The sequence below is a fragment of the Vigna umbellata genome, chromosome 8 (genome assembly GCF_029865625.1).
Source record: "Vigna umbellata cultivar VRB3 chromosome 8, Vumbellata_1.0, whole genome shotgun sequence".
Lineage (NCBI taxonomy): Eukaryota > Viridiplantae > Streptophyta > Magnoliopsida > Fabales > Fabaceae > Vigna > Vigna umbellata.
Genome location: NC_142172.1, coordinates 20,683,772 through 20,708,599, shown reverse-complemented (window position 1 = coordinate 20,708,599; position 24,828 = coordinate 20,683,772). Strand labels below are relative to the sequence as shown.

Here is a 24,828-nt window from a genome sequence, read left to right as displayed (position 1 = left end):
CTTTCTCTCTCCACATTAATGGAGCATTCACATGGCTCAAGTTTGATTCAATCTTATTTTCATTGTTCAATATTTTTTTTCTTCAAATTACTTAATAAATGGTAAAATTTTGTTCTAAATTTCTAGAAAAATGTTTATATATGTATGTTTTTTTCACATTTAATATCTATAATTTTTAACATTATATTATGTTTTAACTTACCGACATGTTTGACTCAAATAACTTGAATAAAATATTTAATTTATTAGATAAATAATATAAAAATATTCTTAAATACTTAAAATATAAAAGAAAAGTTTTTTTTGTTAAAGATTTGTAATTTATTTAGTTCTTTCATCATTATAAAGTTAAAGTTAGTATATAATAATAATAATATTATATTATTTACTATTAATATTATTATGTTTATTATTTTGTATTTGCATTTAACTTTTAGGTTTATAAAATAGAAGTGGTAGAAGCACTAATATTGAACTTTCCAATGAATTTTATATTTTGCAATATATCACAAGTTTAAATCTAAGCCATATGAATGCTCCAAGAGAAAGATTGTTGAGGATACTGAGGAGGTGTATGGTATTTTTGGAATAAAAGAAAATAGTGGGGAGATATAGAGTATTTTTGGAATAAAAGAAAATAGTGGAAAGGTGCAGAAGCACTTGGGGTGGTGGAGGAAGCAACACCCAAAATAGTATAGACATTTAAATCCAATTATCCATATGTTCATTTTGAAGCCTTGGTAGAATCCAATGCAACTAAAATTAGCAAAAAAAAAGTTACGTATGTAAAAAAAGTTATGGCCAAAATAGTGAATAAATGTTTGATAAGCTAAAAATGCTAGATTAAAGCAATTATTAGTAATGAAAAAAACAATAACTAAAAACCAAAAATGAACTAAAAACCTAAATTAAGACAAATAAAAAGTGAAACTAATATATAATAAATAAATGTGTGTACAAAAATTGCTATCAAATTCTTTCACAGTTAAGTTTTTGCACTTCTAAGAAAAAGACAATAAAAACAATAATTGAAGAAAGAAAATAAAAATACTGAAAAAAGACAAGAAATAAAAACGAGAAAAAAAAAACTTCTCAATCATCCTAAAAGGAAAAAGACCTACTAATCATTTTTTATTTCTCTTTAATCCATTTTTCTTTACTTTTTCATCTTAAAGCATACATATTTTCTTTTTCTTTTTTTTCATTTTCTATTATTTTTTTTCCTTTTTCTTTATCTTTTCAAACTATTTCCAATCAACATATAATGCATCAAAACTTCAATACACATCAAATAAGAGCTTTAAGATAACACTCTCACACTTATTCTTAAGAAAATCTTAGAGATGACAATGTAGGTCGATCTACCCATTTAGGCCGACTTTGCATTTGGTCCGCAAAGTATATTACTTCGTCTTATATAACATTTGACTTGTAGACCTACAAGGCAGCCCACATAAAGAATTATTGTTTTGTAATTTTTTTCCCTTAATTAAATCATCTAAAACACTAGGGTGCAAGATTTAAATAACATTATTTCAAACTACTTCCTATCTATGTAAAAAATGTTGCCTAATTTCTCTATCTCGCCTTATATAACATTTGACTTGTGGACATACAAGGCAGCCCATATAAAGAATTATTGTTTTGTAATTTTTTTTCCTCAATTAAATCATCTAAAACACCACGGTGCAAAATTTGAATAACATTATTTTTATTTTAATTAAATTAGTAAAAGTAACAAATTATATAAGCCTACTTTTTTTAAAATAAGTAATGTTCATAACTTTATAATTTATAATTTTTAAGTACAAGTTTCTTAGGAATTTCATAGCAGATGTATATAACTAAAACAACAAAAATTAATTTTCAAATAACTAAAATTTTCAAATAGAATTGAGAACGAAAGAAAGACCCTTCCAAAATCAAACTTAATTATGGACACATCATAAGTTATGGATACATTTTCAAATAAATACATACAATGTTGGTTATGCATGTCGGTCCGACCCCGCTCCGCCATTGGCCCACACGAGTTGTAGATTATGTGGGATGGGCCTAAATAGGTCAAAATACTCAATCCATCTCACACTTTCTTCTTGTAGGCTTACAGGTTGACCCATATGGCCCACCCTAAATTGTCATCCCTACCAATTCTCAATACAATTCCAAAGCTCCTCTAATCCCAAAGGCCGGGCATGTGATAGCTCCCTTCTCAAGCTAGGTAGCTCCAAAAATGAAGAGAAGCTATGGTGATCAAAGATGGGGCGGAAGCAATGGAGAAATAGGTGAGGAAAAGTCTTGATTTTGTGTTTGAAGTGAAGGTCTGGTGGTATTTGATGGTTAGAGGAGACCACATGAGATGCTCTAGCCATGACTTTGGAGACAAGAAAAATAACACATTTTGGTGAAGTCATCAATAAAGGTAATAAAATAGAGACTACCATTTAAGAAAGGTGTTTTGTGAGGGCTTGAAATATCTGTGTGGATGAGCTGCAATTTGTTGGTGGCTTTCCATGTTGACTTTAAGAATGAATTTCTTTTTTTGCTTTCCAAATTGACACGCTTTACAACTTGAGATTGTATCACTAAGCTTGGGAACATCAAGTGCCAACCCTTGTTCTTTTAGTTACAACAGCCCTTGATGATGATAGTGTCCTACTCTCTTATGCCAAAGCTAAGTACCATATTCTTTGAGAGAAAAAACAGATTGCTTCTCCTCTAAAGGATTGAGTGAGAAACTCTTTCCTTTCATTTTTACATTAAAGATATCTTGATTAGTTACATCTTTAATCAAGCAATATTCATCTTTAAAAATAACTTTAAGGGCTTTTTGAATAATTTAGCCCATACTCAACAGATTTTGGTCAATGTCAAGAGCAAAGAGAACATCCTATATAAGTTTTGTACTTGTACATCTTGTGATCACAATAGTTCATTTTCCTTTGACAGAGATATATTCCTCATTGCCAACTCTGACTTTGGTGATGTTAGTTGACTTTATATGTCTAAAAAAATCCTTATCATGAGTCATATGATTTGTTCATCCACTGTTAATCAACCAAGTTTCATTTGATTCACTTCTTGCGAAGCATGTGGCCACAAATAGTTTATCCTCCTTTTCTTGATCATCAATCTTAGCCTTTTGACCTTGTTGTTGATTCTTGCTCTTACAAATTACAACTTCATGCCCCATTTGGTTACATTTGGTAAACTTAGCATTAGGTCCTCTCCAGCATTTGAAAGGAGGGTGACCCTTCTTATTGCAATGTTGACATGGAGGGTAGGTTCCCTTGTTGACTCCTGTTTTGTTGTTGCCTGAAGATTCTACAGTAAGATTTTGATTCTTCTTTAAAAACTTCTTCTTCTTGTTACGTGCATTCTCATGATGTTTGGCTTGTAAGGTTCCTTCAGTGGCACCTTCTTGCCTTATGACTCTTCTTTACTCTATGCTTGTAAGCATTGAGAAGCTCTACAAGAATGATTTGAGTAAGAACCAAGTAATCTAATTTGGTTTGCAATGTCTAATAACCTATCAGCGCTAGTAAAAAAATTGTTTTTTAACTCGCGCATAGGTTTCGGTTTAGGTGAAACTGAAGCCTATCCAAACGCGGTGACATTTTTGTAGTTTAAGCGAACTCATACGCCTCGGTTCAAGGGGAACCGAAGCATATAAGGCATATTACCTCGGTTGATACTACAACTAATGCCTAAAAGCCCACCTGTCCACCTGATAGGTCTGAAATTTGAAGTTTGTGCAAAGCTTATGGCTTCGGTTCATTCAGAACCGGTGCGAAACAATATTTATACCTCGGTTGGTACTACAACCGATGCCTAAAAGCCCACATGTCCACCTGACAGGTTTGAAATTTGAAGTCTGCGCATAGCCTATGGCTTCGTTTCATTCAGAACCGGTGCGAAACCATGTTTATGCCTCGGTTTAGGCGGAAATCAAGGCGTATAACCATTTCATTTTTTTTAATTTTTTTCAGAGGACTATATGCCTCGGTGGAGAGTAGAACCGAGGCATATATGTGTATTGCTTTGGTTGAGCGTAGAACCAAGGTAGTATTGCTTACCTCTTAACCCCGCTGCGTAAAAGAAACTTAACCTACAGTGTTTCATTTCCTTCTTCCTCGAGAAACAAATGTTCTTCCTCTCTCGCGCAAAAGACTTTTTCACCATTGTTATCGCTCTCGCTCCCTCACTTCTGGTTTAGTTGGTGCCTCCATTGCTCGCGCTTTGTTTGCGATCTTCGTTCTTCCATTGCTCACGTTTAGTTGGTGCCTCCCTCGCATCGGTGCCGCCATTCTCGTACCTGGTGGGAAGCCTCGACCTCCATTTCGTCACTACACCATCCCATGATGCCCGTTGCACCACCCTTGGTGACCCGCCCCCTGGCTGCACCGTCCTTGCTGCTCCGCCTCCGCTACACGGCGCCCCGTTGAACTGTCCCACTACTCTGCCTCCTTCCTCCATGGCATTCATTTTTGTCGTGGCGTCTTCTTCTTCCTGGTAAGTTTTTTTAATTATAATTTGTGTTATATAATTTGTATTAATTGGTTTATTTAATTTTTAGGTTTATATAATTTTGAATTAGGTTTAAATAATTTTGAATTGTTAGGATTGAATTGGATGATGATGAAAATTGATATGTAATGTTGAATTAGAGTATAGAAATTAAGGAATATAATTTTGAATTGTTTGGATTAAATTGGTTGATTTGGTGATGAAATAAATTTTAAGGTTAGAAATCATGAAACTAACTAATGTGTTGTTTGTTTTTGTCTAGATATTGTATTGTTGTGCTGAGGTTTTATACACGGACATTCTTGATAGTTGACTAGCTTTCACGCTCCCAGGTTCCTATTCTTAAAATTTTCCTTTTAATATGAACTTGTTTGCTTCAATATATTATTTGTTTGAATATATTGCATGTTGCATATGTAATTATTTGTTTGCTTGAATATATATTATTGTTGTCTTAATTTCCCGTTTGAGATTCAATACAAAAATTATTTACTATCTCCAGATTTTTTTGAACAAATGTACTTTTTACAAATGAAAAGAGAGGAGATGATAATAATAATTTACAAGTATTGAATTTTGAATTGTCCGGTTGGACAGTTTAAGAAGAGTAATAATTTTTTCATAGTTTATTAATACATATAAATTTTAATATACATGTCTTAAATTTCATGAAATTTTATAGTTGTGTTTTGTATTGATCTTCGGGTGCATATTTGATTGTGATTTATAATCACTTTCATTTCGTGTAACCTGAAGACCAATGCAAAATGCTGACAAAATTTTGTGAAATTTTAGATATGTTGTTTAAGATTGATATGTTTAATAAACTAAAAAAAGTGAATCTTCTTGAATGGGATAGGGTCACACCTTGAATACAAACACTATTAAAGTGATCATTCAAGATTATTGAAATTGTGTAAACAATTTCAGTAAACATGCATACGGATCGAGGGTGGATTAATTTACCACACATCAGCACTGAGTACGAGAGAGGGCAGAAGAATTTATAGAGTTTGCGCAACGTAATGCAAGTAAAAGTGGTGATGATAAAGTCAAGTTTAGATGTCCCTGTGTGAACTGTTTGAATGGGAGGAAGTTGAACGCAAATGATATTAGGGAACATCTTATCTGTGATGGTTTATACGAAGTTATACAACATGGATATGGCACGGCGAGGCAACAGACTTTCCAACTGTTTGTCCAACTGAAAATGTATATAATTCTACCATGGATATGGAATATCAACCGGAAGAAGACAACTTAGACGACATGATCCGCGATGTTGGCGTAGAAGCTTTTGCCCAAGCACATGTGTATGAAACGATGTCCATGGATACGGAGACTCCTTTGTATGTCGATTCAACTAAGTTCACACAGTTGTCAGCGGTGTTAAGGCTCATAAATTTAAAGGCGAGCAATGGATATACTGATAAGAGTTTTACAAAATTGTTGTCGTTGTTGAATTAAATGCTGCCAGATGGAAATACGTTACCCACTCGTAATTATGATGCAAAAAAAAATTCTTTGTCCGATAGGTATGGAGTATAAACGGATACATGCATGTCCAAATGATTGCATATTGTATAGGAATGAGTATGATGTTTTGACAAAGTGTCCAAAATGTGGGTTATCACGATACAAGGCAAAAAACAACAGTGAAGATAGTGGTCACTGATAACAGTTGAAAAATTGTTATTTTCATGCTTAAACTTGATACTAAAAGCAACCTTTAACACTCAGAAACTAGCTTGGAATCATACTTTTGTTCATGTTTTGTGAAATAAGAGAGCTGGACAGGTTTATGCTTGATTTCAGTGTTTTATGCAGGTTTTAAGGTGAATTTGGTGAAAGAAGTGAAGAAGGATAGAGAGGGAATCAGAAAAGACATAAAAAAGTGCAAAAGGAGAAGTCGCAGTTACCGCTCAACGGCAGTTTACCGCTGAGCGACACTCAGAAACCCACGTTGGCTCCGCTGAGGGGTGAAAAGGCCGCTGAGGGGGAAAAATCAACTCACGCACTTACCGCTGAGCGGTAGTTTACCGCTGAGCGGCACTATTTTGGGCTTGGGCCTAATTTTCTGTAATATTACGAATAGTATATAAGCTTTAGGTGTTCCTAGGGTTTGTATCTTTGGCTGAGACGAAGCAAACACTCTCTTTTCCACCGCTTTGAGGAAGATCTTGGATGCTGAGGCTACATACGCATCCTTCTAGGGTTCTATCTTTCTTTCATTCATTATTGTTCATCTAGTTTCACCATGAATATGGTGAACTAAACCTTGTATTGTTGTTGGGGGAATCAATGTAGTCTTGTGAAACTCTCACATATGGAATTTGTGTTAACATCTTATTTTAAGATACATGCTTTCTTTCATCATTAGTTAGGGTTTTTCCTCTTTGCTTAAAGCTTGCATTGTTTAACTCATTCATTGCCATGATTATTGATTTTGTCGATATGGGAACGTACGGGAAAATCTAGATCCGGGGAATTTCTCCCAATAGCATATTGGTTGCCTTTAAGCTTCTGTGCTTCAGAATTAATTATTAAGAATGCTAGGAATTGTATGAACTCGTAATTAAGGATAGGCCTTCTTGCAAGGTGATTTAGATAGTGGCATTAACATTTGATGAAAAGAATGATGAATTCCTAAAAGTATATGAGAGTGGATAAGATGAAATTGATAACCCCAACAACATACTCATCCATCTAATTCATTAAAGTGTTTATATTCTTCTTTTCCATTGATCAAATTCATGCATACATGTTTAATTATTGTCTTTTGCATTTAAAACCTACAATCAATTTTTCACAAGTCTCAAATAATCAACAAATCATATAGCTAACTAGGCCGTGAGTCCTTTGGGAAAACGATACTTGGTTTTACCTAGTTTTATTACTTGATACGATTCGGTCACACTTGCCGATTGTTAAACAAGCTTTTGGCGCCTTTTTTCGGTGTTCATAAATTTGTCATCAGTCACACAGAAAAGAATGATTTTGCTTTGAAAATAGTTTGGTACCTTTCACTCGTTGTCAGACTTAAGCGTTTGTTCGCGAATCCCAAAGACGCTAAAAACCTAAGATGGCATGCGGATGAGAGAACAACTGATGGTTGCTTCGTCATCCAGCTGATTCAAAGCAATGGAAGAATATTGATCAAGAATTCCCCTATTTGGTCAAGAATGTAGAAATGTTAGGTTTGACTTAGCTACTAATGGAATGAACGCTTTTGGTAATTTAAGTACCAATCACAGTTGTTGGCCTGTTATACTGATAATTTACAACTTATCCCCTGGATTGTGCATGAAAAGAAAGTACATGATGTTGTCAATGTTTATATCTGGTCCAAAGCAGCCTGGAAATGACATAAATGTTTATCTCAAGCCACTAGTTAAAGACTTGAAGTTGTTGTGGGTTGATGGGGTTGAAATATTTGATGCCTTTGCTTTAGAAACTTTCATGATTCATGCCATGTTATTTTGCACCATTAATGACTTCCCAGCTTACACTAACTTGTCGGGGTACAGTGTGAAGGGTCATAAAGCATGTCCTATATGTGAAGAAAACACTACAGCTCATCAATTAAAACACAGAAGGAAGACAATGTATATGCGTCATCGACGATTTTTACAATCTAATCATCCATATTGAAGGTTAAAGAAAACATTCAATGGAGAACAAGAGAAAGACAATGCACCCACTGCACTTACTGGACTTGAAGTTCTTGAAAAAGTTAATATAATACATCATGTATTTGGGAAAATGTCCAAGAAGTCTTCTGTAACGACCCCTTGGAAGAAGAAATCAATATTCTTTGATCTTCCGTATTGGTCAAAGTTAGATGTTCGACATTGCATAGATGTCATGCATGTAGAGAAGAATGTTTGTGATAGCTTGATTGGTACATTGTTAAACATCCAAGGAAAAACAAAAGATGGAGTGAATGCATGTTTGGATTTGGTTGACATGAAGATCCGAGAAGAGTTGGCACTAAAAGAGATTGATAAATGTACTTATTTTCCCCCTGCATGTTACACAATGTCCAGACAAGAGAAGATAAGTTTTTGTCTTTGTTTAAAGAGTGTCAAGGTACCACAAGGATACTCTTCAAATATCAAGAGCTTAGTGTCAATGCAGGACTTAAAGCTTGTTGGACTCAAGTCTCACGATTGCCACGTCTTAATGCAACAATTGTTACTGGTGGCAATTCGTGGAATTTTGCCCAAAAACGTTAGACAGACCATAACTCGATTATGCTCATTTTTCTCGTCAATTTGTAGTAAAGTCATCGATCCTACAAAGTTAGATGAACTCCAAAGCGACATTATCATCATTTTGTGTCAGCTAGAAATGTTTTTCCCTCCATCCTTTTTGACATCATGGTGCATTTACTTGTTCATTTGGTCAGAGAAATAAAGTTGTGTGGACCAGTATACTTAAGATGGATGTATCGTATTAAGCGTTATATGAAGATTTTGAAAGGGTATGTCAAAAATCAATATTGTCCGGAAGGTTCAATGATTGAAAGATATATTGCTGAAGAATGTATCGAGTTTTGCTCTGATTATATGACTAAAGCAAATCCGATAGGAGTTCCTCGGACATCATGGTTGAATAGATGTTCTACAAGTAAAAGCATCCCTGGTTTGAATGTGGTGACAAAAAGTCGTGTAGAATTAATGCAAACACATCTGTACATATTAAACAACACAATGAAGTGATCCCATTTTTGGAAGCACACAAAGCCGTTGTAAAGGACAAGTATCCAAGACAATTAGAGAAATGGCAGTTGATGGAGCATAACAGAACATTCTTGTCCTGGTTCAATATGAAGTTTTGAAAGAATCACGGTCTTCTGAGACTTTGTTGTGCTAGTGATAACAGTTGAAAAACTGTTATTTTCATGATTAAAATTGACACTAAAAGCAACCTTTACACTTAGAAACTAGCTTGAAATCATGTTTTTCCTCATGTTTTTAGAAATAAGAGAGCTGGACAGGTTTATGCTTGATTTCAGTGTTTTTGTGCAGGTTTTAAGGTGAATTTGGTGAAAGAAGTGAAGAAGGAGAGAGATGAAATCAGAAAAGACAACAAAAAGTGCAAAAAGGAGAAGCCGAAGTCACCGCTCAGCGGCAGTTTACCGCTGAGCGGCACTCAGGAGCTTGCGGGAGGTCCGCTGAGGGGCAAAATGGCCGCTGAGGGGAGAAAACAAGTCACGCACTCACCGCTGAGCGGTACTCTAGAAGTCACGTAAGGTCCGCTGAGGGGCAAAATGGCCGCTGAGGGGAGAAAACAAGTCACGCACTCACCGCTGAGCGGTAGTTTACCGCTGAGCGGCACTTTAATGGACTTGGATTTGACTTTTTGTAATTTACGAATGATATATAAGCTTTAGGGTTTCCTAGGGTTAGGCATCTCTGGCTGGAACGAGGCAAACACTCTCTCTATCACCCCTTTGAAGGAGGATCTTGGATGCTGAGGCTTCCTCTTCACCTTTTTAGGGTTTATTCTTTCATTCTTTCATTATAATTCATCTAGGTTCACCATGAATATGGTGAACTAAACTCTGTATGTTTGTTGGGGAATCAATGTAGTCTTGTGAAACTCTCATATATGGAATCTGTTTTTACATCTTTTAATTAAGACTTATGCTTTCTTTTCATCATTAGTTAGGGTTTTTCCTCTTTGCTTAATGCTTGCATTGTTTAACTCATTCGATGCATGATTATTGGTTTTGTCGATACGGGAACGTACGGGAAAGTCTAGATCCGGGGAATTTCTCCCAATTTTATATTGGTTGTCGTTAAGCTCCTGTACTTATGAACTGATCATTAGGAATGCTAGGAATTGTATGAACTCGTGATTAGGGAGAAGCCTTCTGGAAAGGTACATTAGAGAGTGGCATTAACAATGGTGATTTGACTGTTGAATTCCTTAAAATATATGAGAGTGGATAAGATGAAATTGACCCCCAACAAACATATTCATATCTATAATTCATTGAAAGTGTTTAGCTTTTGATTTTTGCCATTGATCAATATTCATGCATACATGTTTATTTTCTGTCTTGCATTCTAAACCACAAATATTTCGTTTGTAAGTCTTAGTTAATTAAGAAACCACATAACTAAACTAGGCCGTGAGTCCTTTGGGAAGAACGATACTTGGTCTTACCAAGTTTTATTACTTGAACGATTCGGTCATACTTGCCGATTGAAAACAAGTTTGTGACATCATAATTTGGTGTTCATAAATTTGTCCATCAGCTAGCAAATGGTTTGAAGTTTGATATTGTATGTTATAGAGGCTATGAAATTAATAATTACACATTCTATACAAAGACTTTGGATGATAAAAGCATAATAAAAAATAGTGGTGTTAGTCTAGAAGCTGAGTCGCTACAATTTTCCACATCCAAAGATCAAAATCTTGTATTTGGATCAATGAAATATTATGGTAGAATATAAGAGATATGGGAGGTTAATTACACTAAGTTTTCTGTTGCACTCTTCAAATGTAAGTGGGTCGACAATAAGAGTGGTGTCAAAATAGATGAATCTAGTATGACACTAGTTGATTTTCGAAAGGTTAGTTATGGAGACGAACCGTTTATCATGGCATATCAAGCAAGTCAGGTTTTTTATGTCAAAGATCCTGCGTGTGACCATTGGTATGTCGCTCTTCAAGGAAAAAAGACAAATTGAAGATAAAGCAGAGAATCTAAGTAATCTTCATATTGCTGACAACCATCCATTTAAAACGATAATAAATTTGGATGACGACCCTCTAATTGATGATATACAAGCAATTCGGGAAGATCACAATGAGGGAATATACATATGACCAATCCATATGATTATGTATGAACTTCATGTTTGTGTAAATATTTATGGCTTTTGTTAAATAATATATGTTATTTTATAAGTGTTTTATTAATCTTTCATCTTATTTATTGTGACAGATATATGGCTGAGTCACCTCATCCACCACTTCTAGACGGATGAGAGGAGCGACGAGGTTACGACAACTTATACTTAGAAGAAATGCAGGTGAGAGGACACCTGTCATTAATGACGTGGTCACTGGAGTTGCATCTGGCCAAAATGCAGATGTATTTAGGTCTTACCTTGGAGTACTAGCACATGATCGTATCTCTATACTTACTTCAACCTTTGACCATGTATCTAAGGCTGATCGGAATCTTATCTGGCAAGATTTATTGGTAAGTTAAACAATATTGCTCCAAATTCTAGATTCATTATATTGATAAATTTGTATTGATATAAGGTTATTACTTTCTTTGTTGTAGATGACATTTGATATGCCAAATGTGGAGAGCCTAAGGAGTAGGTGTTTATCTGCAATTAAAGAAAGATTTCGGGGGTTTAAGAAAAAATTGACGTCCAGATATATATTTGGAGCAAAAAGTAATGAAACTCAATATTCTAAATATTTTGCAATTGACGAAGAAACATGACATCACTTTGTACAACTTAGGACATCCGAGACCTGACATGTAAGTGTAGGTAAAATCATTAAATTCATCATTCATAATTTTATATCATAATAATTGTTTCATTTTGTCACAGGAACCAAGGTCAAAAGCATAGGGTATAAGTGCTCAGAATACAAATTCACACCTACTGTCTCATGGTGGATACAAGAAGCTTGAGGAAAAAATAATGAAGTAGAAGTCAGATAGACTTTCACTTTTTGAGGGTGGTGACCCTCCTCCTCCTCCTCCTTCACCACCATCTCGGCACGAGAAGTGGAAGTTAGCCCGTTTAAGATCATCGGTCTCCTACACTTCCGACACTACGAGAGAAATATCTGAAAGAATTGTAAGATGTCATTTCTCATATTTAAACAAAATTTTTGTTATATATATTACATAGATCTCTCAAATAATTATGAAGTTTTGTTATGTTACATGACTCCTTTGTTGAACATAGCTCCCAAGGTCAATTCATACAACAAGGTCGTGAGGATATTCTTGCCACAACTATTGGACGACCTGAGCACCCAAGACGGGTGCGTGCTGCTGGGACTGGCATAGGCATACGATAGTTCTTTGGCTCTTCCTCACATCCATCTTCATTCGGATTAAGTAAAGAGTATTAACAAAAACTAAAGGAGGAAATAAGAAAAGAGATGACGCAGGATATCACAAAGAAGGTTCGGGAAGAGTTGTATGATGAAGTTGCTGAAATGGTTGCGCGCCAATTCCTATGAGGATTATGGCAATCGTCCTTCGCCATCTCCTCTAGCGGAACATGTTGTGCCCCCTATAGGTAAACATAATAATAATTTTTGTTTATTAATTTACTTTTTGTAAAACCTAACATTTAATTTGACAAGTAGAAGCGGCAAAGGAAGTTGCTCAGCTGCCAGTGTCCTAGGGGACGACATGGACGACACTCGTCCATGTCAGTTATATATTCTCTCTGATACTGGGACCATGCTAGTGGCTCGTGGCATAGTCTATGAGACAGCCACTGTAGTGCATGGTGTACAATTAGTAGAAGATGAAGTCAAAGTCATGGTGGATGAAGTTGTCATACCAGATGTCGTTCTTCCTATGCCTACATATGAGTTTTTCATTATGCAAGAGGCATTTAAGTCCTTTATTGCCTGGCCTAGACATTTGGTTGGTGATGTATCTGATCCCCCGGTAGACACTCCTACTATATACTTCTCAATTTTAATATTTACTTCTTATTGAGTCATAACATTGTATTTATGTTTGAATATAATTTTTATTCAAAACATATGCTTCTAGATTGTTCTAGGCTGTTCTAACTGTAAAATTATATGCAGGTTTGTTTCCGCATTGGGACTTTTGCATAAACAGACCTGTTCTTAAAAAAAAGCAGGGGAATATGCCTCGGTTGTGACCATAACCGAGGCAGAAAACCCACCTATGGCATCTGTTCAGGCTCCAACCGAGGCATAAAGGCTTGCGAAAGAAGAAAAAAAAAATAAAAGAAGACCCTATTATCTCGGTTCAGGTCCGAACCGAAGCAGTAGAGTTGGACATACTGCCTCGAGTCAAAGGGAACCGAGGCATAAAGTCCTGCGAAAAAGAAATTTAGAAAAAGCCTACTGCTTCGGTTAACTTTGAATCGAGGCAAAAAAAGCTATCCTTTTTGCCTCGGTTCGAGAACTGCTGCCTATGGACCAAAAAAACCGTTGTCGTTTCTTCTAACTACACTAGTGCATAATACTCTTTAATTGTTTATGTTTCTTTCATCTTCTACGACTCAAATTCCCGAATCAAGTTTAGCACATACATTCCTTTCATTCTTGCATTTTTCTCATACTTTGACTTGAAATAATTCCATATCTCATACGCGAAAGTCATAATCCGAGTGAAGATAACATATAAGACTGTAATAAACAAAGATGCCTTTGTCTTTGATTTCTTGGTCTTTTTCTCTTTGTGTGATTTGATTTGCACCATGATAGGATTTCTTGGGAGAGTAGGAATTTCATAATTATTTTCAACTGTTTCCCAAATATCCATAGCTTCCATATACACCTCCATACTAACTATCCAAACTTGGTGGTTTTCACCATTAAACACTGGTAGAGAAATTGAAGAGAGAGTGAGACTTGCTTCAATGTCCATGACACATACTCACATATCCCTTAAGAATTGTACGATTGAAGCAAAAATGGTGTTATTCATTTAATGAGAACCGTTACAATATTTAAAGATTGAAACATAACAACCCATTATCAGATTGACCCACAATTGCAAAGCATAAAAAACGAAATAAAAAATCCCATAAAAAATCCCTAAAAAACTGGAATAGACTTTGACTATATCCAAATAACATAAAGAGACTCCTATAGCATTTTCTTAACATTAGCCATTGGACAGAGCTTTTTGTACACATCCTTGGAGTGAACTTTCTTACCATTAAATGCTTCTCCAAACAGTTTTCTTTAACCTTTCCATTATACTGATAGTTCACCCCAAGTTAGGGTGAAAACAATTGTCAAACCTTTCGCATTCAATGGCTTCAGCAATGACGTGCTGATATAAGTATCATTTTGCATCCCAACAGATTTCTCGGATGATGTTTTGTTCTATAAATTTTGAGTTTTTCCAGGATTCCTAGATTACTTCAAGATAAATCTTTTGTGGTTCAGAAAAGAATTTTCTTATTGAAACCTTTTCAAATGTTTTAGAGAATGCGAGACCATAAACACCAAAGTCTTCAGGATCCAGATAATGCCCTATATGGACGACGCATCCATCCGATTGGTTTCCAAATTTTGTGGCTGTACTTCCATCAAGGGATTCAGTGTTGATGTACACCATTTTTGTAATGAGAAGCAAAAATGAATTTTGCAGAAGATGGGAATTTTTAGGGCTTGAATTCGAGAAGAGCTTGATGCTTGGAGAAAGTGTAGAGATAAAGAAAGCTACTGAGCTGTTTTAAGAGGGTTTTGGCTCTAAAAGTGTAGTACTTTCCAGGTCAAGTCATGAGTGTTGAGTACATGTCAAAGAGAAAAGTAATGTCATGTTTGAAGAGTTTGTTATGTCATTGTCTGCATAGATAGTCTAATCACTTAGGGCATTTAATGCATGGATTCTATTCTGTAAAGTGCCTAACGCCAACAACGTCTAATACAGTGGTCGTCTAAGACATGTATTTTAATACCCTCTTCATCTAATGGATTTTGTGATTGTCTAACATCTAATGTGATAAAGATAAACATTATATTGTGCGTGTGCGAAATATTATCTGGTATTAATTGAATCATTTTAGTTTTGATTTTGTCCAAATTTTTAATGTTGATAGTTATTGAATTTATGATAAAGAGATAGGTTGATGAATTATTATAAATACTGCATGATTAGCTTGTAGGAGAAAGAAAATAGGGATTTGGGACAAGACACAGAAGCCAGCTTGTCTGCTATTGGTATTTCTAGTTTAGCTCGGGGATTGGTTTTCATTGCCCACCATTCAGCTGGTATGAGGTTAAGATTGTTCTGTTAGTGTTGCTTTGGTCAACAATTTTGAATTTGCTTTTCTTTCATCTTTCTAAAAGCAGGTTGTTTAGGGTAGTAGTTGTTCTTTTAGGATGATGTTAGATATGTTAATTTTTGGGTTTGAGAAAGTGGTGTTGTACTTTTATGTCATTATGTTTTTGGAATAAAATATAAAATAATAATATATTTTAAGATTTGTGTAACAAATAAACATATCATGTCATTATTCAATATGTATATTTATTACCTTAATCTTGTAATCTTATAATCTTATACTTCTATAATTCTATAATTTTATAATTTTATATAAGTTTTTTAAAATTAAAATAGTTATTTTATTTATTTTATCTTATTAAGTGTATTTTAAATTTTATATGTTTTTTATTTGTCTGCCTTTTAAAATTTAACCATATTTTAAACTAAAATAACTATTTTTAATAAAATTATGTAAATAATAATATTCTTATTTTTTGTTATCATAAAAAATAATTAATACAGTTTCATTAGTGGTATAGATAATGATATATAAGGTAACAAAATGATTATTGTAGATTTTTGAACCTGTATCAATTAGTATTTGAAGTAATAGTAACAATTAGTTTTAAAATGATCTAAGAATAAATTGTTACAAATATAAAATGATTCTTTTTTGTTTATTGATTAGTTTACTCAAAAATAAATATTTATAATAAACATTTGTTATTATAATTAAGTATAATAATATCATTTTATCAATTAAAATCATGAACAAAATTTAGGTTGAAATAAACAAACAAATAAATATAGTAATGTCACATTTTTTTAGTGGTATTGTCGCATACCTACAAAATTTCCTTTTATAGTATATAACAGGTAGATGACAAATTATAAAATCATCATAATAAGAAATTAATTACTATAGTTATAAAAATAGTAATTTAAGATTAAATAGTTGATTGGTTAAGTTTATATTACCTTAATAAATCAACCATTAAAGATATGATTACTATTATATATTGTGATAAATATTTGAATGAGATTGTAATAGGATTGGGTCAATAAGCAACAACTTATTCTCTGATAGTATAAATTTGTTATCTTCTTGTTAAACAAACTACCATACAAATTTCTCGAAACTAAACCGTGAAGTGGAATTAGGAATTTTTTTTTCTTTGCATAGAGACTCTCATGGAATCAGGTTAAGATTTAATCTTTTTTGAATACGAAGAAGCGATCACGGACTATAATGTGGTTCATATGTAATGTTACATTTTCCATCAGGTGATGAAGAGTGGGAATTGGATGAAATGGAGCGTCACGAAAACTATTTCGATGAGAAATTTGAAAAGGCTGCGCAAAACTTAAGTAAAGAGACTGAACCCTCTTCTCAATTAGCTTTGCTAATTGAAATTTGTGGAGTTCTGCCAGTTTGCTCAAAGGATATAGTCTCTCACAGCTTAGACTTGTTATCTCCACTCCTCGTAGATCATGCAAAGAAAAAGAGTAACCCAGATATAATGTTGTTTTCCTTAAGGGCCATTACCTTTGTATGTGATTTGCATCCTCCAGCACCTGAATTTTTTGTTGAACATGATTTTGTTCCTACATTGTGTGAAAGCTTATTTGCTATTCAGTATGTAGATGTTGCTGAACAGGTAATCGTTACTTACCTTTTTCTATTGAGTCAACATTATGTATGATTTATCCCTTGCAGAAAAAAAGGATATAACTTATTGATGTTGATATTATGAAGTGTGTCATAGTATTGGAAAAAATATCTCTAAGGCGACCACTTGTTTGCTTAAAGGCTGGAGTAGTTATGGCTGTTCTCAACCACATTGACTTCTTCTCAACAGACGTGAAGGTAAGACTTTAACTTAACAGGGCGTTATCTACGTGAGCAATCACTGTTTCAAAGTTTTATGATTGAATTTGTTTTTTGTTGTTTTATGTATTCTGTTCCCTTCATCAGAGACTGGCTCTTTCTACTATGGTGAACTTATGCAAGAAGCTTCCTTCTGAAAGTCCTTTACCTTTCCTAGAGGCTGCCCCTATATTGTGCAATCTTTTAGGGTATGAGGATCATAAGGTACCAGTGAATGGATTTACGATGATTATAATGTAGATTTGGTTTCATCTTTCCTTTTGTAATGTATACCAACCTTTTACATGTGCTTCTGCAGCTTGTCGAGAATGTTGCTACCTGCTTGTTCAAAATTGTGGATAGTGTTTATCAGTCCTCAGAATTGTTGGATGAGCTTTGTAAGCACGGATTGATTCAGCAGGTTACATTTCTTTTAAGTTCAAGTGCTCAGACAACCCTATCTGAATTGACTTACTATGTAAGCAATTTTTTGTTTTTTATCTATTATTCATATTTTAAATCTTTCCCTGTCTTATGAAATTTTTATTTGATATATATATATATATATTATTCTGTTTGCCAGGGATTGGTAGGACTACTTGTCAAACTTTCATCTCGATCATTTGTAGCCTTCAGGAAATTATATGAACACAATATAAGCAGCACATTGACAGATATATTATCTACGTTTGAGCTCACAAATGAAGTGTCAACGTCGCAACAGATTGGTGGAAACTGTAATTGGGTATGCAGCTTAGGTTTGATATTGCTGTCTCCTAGTGTGCAGCAGCATTGTTTGACTAACATTCTATTTCAAGTTGAAATTTTTTGTATCTTCAATCGTGATTAATGTGTTGATTGGTAATTTTTTTGATATTAATAACAGGTCCATTTGTTTAACTTCAATAATTATGTGATAACTTTGGTAAGAAGCCATTTTTGTTAGCTTTAAAGAAAATAAGAAACCATTGTTTCTTCAATAACTTAACAATTATAATAACTTTTCAAAACCTATTCTTAATGGGAGACCCTAATCATTCAATTAAAACGAATTTTGCTAAAACACTTGAAACAGTCTTATCTTTTTTCTTCATTCAATTGCCTGTGATGAGTTAAACTTAAGCGCTAGTTGCACTTGTTGAAATCTGTTCTCTATATTTATTTAGTAGTGTCATTCAGAAAAGGTAATGGAATCAAGGATATGTGATTTGTTAGGTATATTAGTAAGAAACCTAACTTTTCTCACAGCACCACTCACGCCAGAGCAAATTTATAAGAGAAAACAAAAGAAATATGTATAATATCTGTATATGTGAAACGAAAATAATAACAACTCGGGAGCCTAATCCCCCACAACAAGGTGTAAAACCTGTTTGCAAAACATAAGAAATGACTAGCTACTCAACAGAATCGCAGAAAGTTTATTTATACTCTCTCTCCCCCTAGCACCCTAACAAACTTTCCCGCCCTTTTTATTCATCCTATACCGTTCGGTATTATCACCCTTATACCGTTCGGTGCTTCACTCCTTCCTCCCTTGTAGCCACCATTCGGTATTAGTCTACATACCGTTTGGCTCCTACACTCCTATTCCCTTACCGTTCGGACACCCCCTTTCCTTATTACCATTCGGTATTACTGTATATACCGTTTGGTTCCTTCACTCCCACCGTTCGGTATTAATGTAGATACCGTTTGGTTTATACTTTCCTATTTCCTTATAGCTACCGCTTCGCATCTACTTCCCTCCTCCTTCCAGCTACCGTTTGATACTTCCCTCCTTCCTTCTGGCTACCACTTGGCCTCTGCTTCCAACCTTCCTTCCAGCTACCGTACGGTAGTTCCCTTCTTCCTTCCGGCTACCGTTCGGTATTCCTCCTTTATTTCTCCGATCATATATTTTTAACTTCCTAACATGATTTGAGAAATTATTGTAATTAAGTAGTGTGAAAGGTGACATATTGTTTGCTGATTACTAGGTAAATGAAGTACTCAAACTTCTAAATGAGCTTGTCCCTGACCGGACTAAAGATCAAAATGATCAACTGGTGGTAGATAAAGAATCCTTCCTAGATAATCACTCGGATCTCCTGCAAAGACTTGGAATGGATGTGTTTCCCATGTTAATCAAGGTTGGCATTTTTTCTTGTAATTTACTAAATGCTCTTTCATTTCTATGTAAAATTTCAATACTTATTCACCCTTTTACAGATGTTAAATTCTGGTGCGAGTTTATATGTTTGGCACGGATGTTTATCTGTTATGTACAAGATAGTACGTTTGAGCAAATCCGGGGTGCATGATGAATTGCTCATAAATGTCAATATTTCAAGGTGAAACAGACATTTTCATATTTAGTTATGCATTATCATGTGAATTTTTTGCAAACATATTAGTGCTCACTTTATCTGGTTAACATGACAGTTTTTTGGCTGAAGTATTCACTCAAAAGGATCAGCACATGTTAATGTTAGCATTACAAATTGCTGAGATAATCCTTCAAAAATTTCCAGATGATTTCTTGATATTGTTTTTAAAGGATGGTGTCTATTTTGTCATTGATTCACTAGTAAGACAAGAAAAAAGAACTACAAAATTGTACCCGGTGAATTGTGGCATTCAGTCGGACTTTAGTCAAAAATCTGCCACAAGACAGGCCCTCAAGTGCCTATGTTATGCATTTTCAAGTGGCCATTCTTCTACGTCATCAGAAGTCAGAAAATGCAAGCTTACCAAAAACTCTGTTTTTGATCTTGCAGAGCACATAAAGACAACTTACTTCGTTCGGGAATTATATCATTCTCAGACTGATGCTTTACAGAATCTCAGAACACTATCTAATGACTTGTTAAGCATGTCTACGGACAATGGTGTTCTTTCTGTGCATGAGGAGATGACCAAGAGTATATTGTATCAAATCATGGACAAGCTTACTGGAAAGGAACAAGTTTCTATTTCTGAATTTATTGAAAGCGGAGTCCTGAAATCACTTGCTGATTATTTATCTCAGGGTCGGTACATGAGGAACAACATGGGAATACATGATGTTTTTAAAGATGATGCCGTCATAAAGAAACGGTTTGAGACTTTGGCTACTGTCTGCTTGTTTGCTTATCAGCCTCTCTCCTGCGAAAAAACTCTTTCTGTCTTCATAAGGAACTTGCAGACTGCACTGACTTCATTGGAAACTTTCCCTGTTATTCTGAGCAGTGGACTACAACTGAGAGGTTCATATGTCAGTGTTCCTAAGAGGCGTCACCTTCCTTACCCTAGTCTGAACGTGTGTTTTATCAAGGTTGAGGGAGAGGATTCCCTGAATGAGTATTCGAATGGTTCTGCTAGGTTTATTTGTACTGTTGACCCTTTTTCTTCTCAGCATTCCATTGAAGGATTTTTACGGCCAAAGCTCGGTTCAAAAAGCACAGAGCATGCTGGATCATCATCCATCCGTGCACTGTGGCAACCCGAAACTTCTCCTCAATCACCGTTAAGTTCAAGTACAGTCCCGGTTGAAATTCCCGTAATTTTGGGGCACACTGACATGATGACGGATCTCCCTGAAACACAGGTGATATTTGTAACTGTGATTATTATATATAGAAGTATTTGCTGCCTATTTCTTGTTATTTGTATGAAACCAAGTTTTTCACTCTGCATAATTGTTCCTTTTTGTTCCTGGGTTTTACGGTTGACCTATTTTCTAAATTATCATTTTACATATTGCACTTTGGAATGTATGTATTTTAACATTTTTTGTGACCTTTCTGTCAGGGTTATGATGAAGAACTGCAGATGAATGTAGGACCAAACCCAGAACAAAAAAAATGTGAACCTGCACGTTGCAGGAGTGAAGCTACTCAAAAGGTTGTCTTGTACTATGAAGGACAACGTATGGATCATAAATCCACTCTATATCAGGAAATTCTTCGGCATGCATTAAGACAAAATGATCCTTTTTCTAGCTTAAAACTGTGGACTAAAATGCATAAAATAACATTTAGAACGGCTGTTGAAAATGAGGACATAATACCTCCGCAATGTCATTCTTCGCATCAGGATTCCTCTGATGATAATGTATTAGCATATTATGAACATACTCCTTTTTTCTCAGATTTGCTCTCTGGTGAACTTGTTACTGATTTGGAGAAGCCAAGCCCAACTTATGATATTTTATTTCTTCTTAAAAGCCTGGAAAAAATAAACAGAATTATATTTCACCTTATGTCTCGTGAAAGAATTTATGCTTTTGCCAAAGGGAATATTGGAGACCTGGATAGCCTAAAAATAACAGTTCCTTGTATTCCACAAAATGAGTTTGTAAACACTAAGTTGACTGAGAAGCTAGAGCAGCAGATGAGAGACCCTTTGGCGGTCTCCATTGGTGCTATACCATCGTGGTGCAATCAATTAATGGCTTCATGTCCTTTCTTATTTGGTTTTGAGGCAAGATGCAAGTACTTCAAATTGGAAGTACTTAGTCAATCACAAGCTCAACCTGGCTGGTATTACAACGGATCAGGATCAATGAGTTATTTGCGAGTGAGCCCAGGTGAATTGCCCAGTAAGCAATTTTTTGTTCATCGGAACCATATTTTGGAATCTACTGCAAAAATGATGAAGGTGCATGGTAATAATAAATCGGTTCTTCTGGTGAAATATAATGGAGAAGTGGGCAGTGGTCTTGGACCAACTTTGGAATTTTATACCTTGGTGTGTCATGAGTTCCAGAAACCTGGCTTGGGCATGTGGAGAGAAGAGGTAAACTTGCAGGTTGAGGAAACGAGAATCCGTTCTTTTCATGGTCTCTTTCCACGGCCATGGTTGCGAGATACATCTGGAGGCATACACTTCTCTGAAGTAGAAAAGAAATTTTTCCTTCTAGGCCAAGTTGTTGGTAAAGCACTTCAAGATGGAAGGATCTTAGATTTCCACTTCTCTAAAGCTTTTTATAAACTTATTCTTGGAAAGGTAATCAATTCTTGGTGCAGTTAATCAAATTGATATGTCCACAACCCTTTAACATTGTTCAAAATTTATAATGGTGACTGAATTTCTCTGTTTGCTACCGTGTCTGTTTAGGAACTATCTCTATACGACATACAATCATTTGATCCTGAGCTCTATGTGGTGCTGCAAGAGTTTCAGGCGCTAGTTATGAGGAAAAAATATATGGAATCTATCAATGAAAGGAATTCTGACATAGTAAGCTTTCGAGATCAGAGAATTGAAGATCTTTGTCTAGATTTCACTCTTCCTGGATATCCTGATATTGTTCTCGCTTCAGGGACTGATCATTCAATGGTAAGTCAGAGCTCGTTATTTTTATCATTCAATTTTCACTTTAATCACCTTTCAATGGCTGAATATAAACTTTATATGTTCATTTTTGTAGGTAAATATGAGAAACCTAGAGGATTATGTTTCACTAATTGTCAATGCAACTGTGAGGTCTGGAATTTCAAGACAAGTGAAAGCTTTTCAATCTGGATTTAACAAGGTCTCTTAGATCAATAGCAGTATAATGAATTTAATATTTACAATGCTAATGAATTTCTTCTGTATTTTCATTGTGATTCTGATTTTTTTATTTTTTACTTGTTTTCTACTTTAGATTTTACCCATTGAACGTATTCAGATCTTCAATGAAGAAGAACTTGAGCGCGTGTTTTGTGGGGAGTCTGACTCTTGGGCTGTAAGTACAGTTTCATTCATTCAACTGTTCTGTAAATATGTCCTTCTCTTCTCAACTAACAACTAATAATATTATTGCCTTGTTAAAACAGATCAACGACCTTGAACATCAGATTATATTTCATCAGGGGTACACTGCTAGAAGTCCTCCCATTGTTAATGTAAGCATTCACATACATTTACATATTTTTTTTATCACACTTAAACTAAATATGTTTAGTTTCTTTAACCTGAATCTCATAAATTTATTATCCATGGACTCAGTTTTTGGAGATTCTCCGAGAGTTTGATCATGAACAGAAACGAGCATTTCTGCAGTTTGTGACTGGAGCACCTCGACTTCCACTAGGAGGGTTGGCATCTCTTTCTCCGATGTTAACTATTGTCAGAAAGGTTTATAGATTGCACACTTTATATTTTCAGAGTAGCTTTTGATACTTGGTAATAACATTTTTTTTATATTATCTATCTAATAATGTTCTTGTTTTTAACAGCATTCTAACCACCATCCAGACACCGACCTACCAAGTGTCATGACTTGCGTTAATTATCTCAAGCTACCTCCTTATTCATCAAAAGTAACTCACTGGTTTATACTATTTCAATATTGCATTAGTGAAAGCAATTGTAATGTTTTAGAAACTGGTTTCTTTTTAGCCTAATTAATTCTTCTTCGGCACTCTGATGAATTTCAGGAAATAATGAAAGAGAAGTTGTTATATGTCATAACAGAGGGTCAAGGATCTTTTCATCTTTCGTGATTCCACTCCCTGTACTGGTCGGTTTTTGAGCTATAAAGATGCAGTTTTAGGGTAATGGTGCTACTGAGTTTCTGGCAGAAGTCTGAAATGAATCTGTTTTCACTTACTACACAGTATGGTTTTACTTGATGGATTAGTATCAATTGTACAGAAACAGAAGGTTATTGACTAAGGGTTATTTGCTTAATTTCCATGTACAGTTCTTGTATATATACACGAACCATAAATATTTATATGTATGAACCTTGATCATTTATTGAAAGTCATTTTGAATATTAAGTGGTATCAATCATTAGGGTAACGATTATCTCCACTCAAAATGTCCTTCTCAGTCATCATTCAAACACAATTCAAAGCAAAAAATGAAAAAAATAAACAAACAAACAAAAAGACTATTGAAAGTTAAGTCTTTTCCTAACATTAACCATTTTAATCAAATCTAAAATAACTATTTCCTTCAAACTCTTACATAGTGAATTGAACTATCACACTTCTCACCTGTCACTTTGAAAAATATAATTTTCTTTTGAAAAAAAAACAAAATATGAACTGAACTAAAAAAATTGTATGTTTCATTTAAATCCGCTCTTGTTAATTTTTATTTTTTATTAAAGATTTACTTTTTTATATAATAATAAAAATATTAGTAAAATTATAATAAATATATTGAATATAAAATTAATAAAATTATAAGATTAAATATTTAATATCATCAAAAGTTAAAATCATATATTTTTGTACTCTGAAACAAACAAATGAAAACGTTTAAGATCAACTTAAAGAATATAAAAAGTAGGATCAAGAGAAGATAAAAACAAATTATATCCGTTGCCAAATCAATTTTTAAATGTCCATATAGTTGCAACATGTAGAGAATAAAATTTCGATCACACTTTAATTGCAATATTTTATTTCATTCTTTTCGTAAAAGAAACATATTCTGTTAAACATTTGAGAGTTAGCCATGTGGACAATGAAGAAGAATCAAGACAATCACAAATTAA

The 24,828-nt window shown here is 34.4% G+C and overlaps 1 protein-coding gene across 1 annotated transcript; it reads left to right on the top strand.

Moving 5' to 3' along the window:
- Window positions 1-12,985: 12,985 nt before the first annotated feature.
- LOC124820464 (E3 ubiquitin-protein ligase UPL4-like) lies at window positions 12,986-23,824 on the top strand. Its single transcript, XM_088097147.1, has 18 exons — window positions 12,986-13,198; window positions 15,405-15,510; window positions 16,790-17,163; window positions 17,262-17,372; window positions 17,481-17,597; window positions 17,692-17,850; window positions 17,956-18,117; window positions 19,352-19,504; window positions 19,584-19,705; window positions 19,797-20,994; window positions 21,144-22,340; window positions 22,452-22,673; window positions 22,765-22,869; window positions 22,984-23,064; window positions 23,156-23,224; window positions 23,328-23,456; window positions 23,558-23,641; window positions 23,759-23,824. The coding sequence occupies exons 1-18, from the start codon at window positions 12,986-12,988 to the stop codon at window positions 23,822-23,824; spliced, it is 4,668 nt and encodes a 1,555-aa protein (XP_087953273.1).
- Window positions 23,825-24,828: the final 1,004 nt, after the last annotated feature.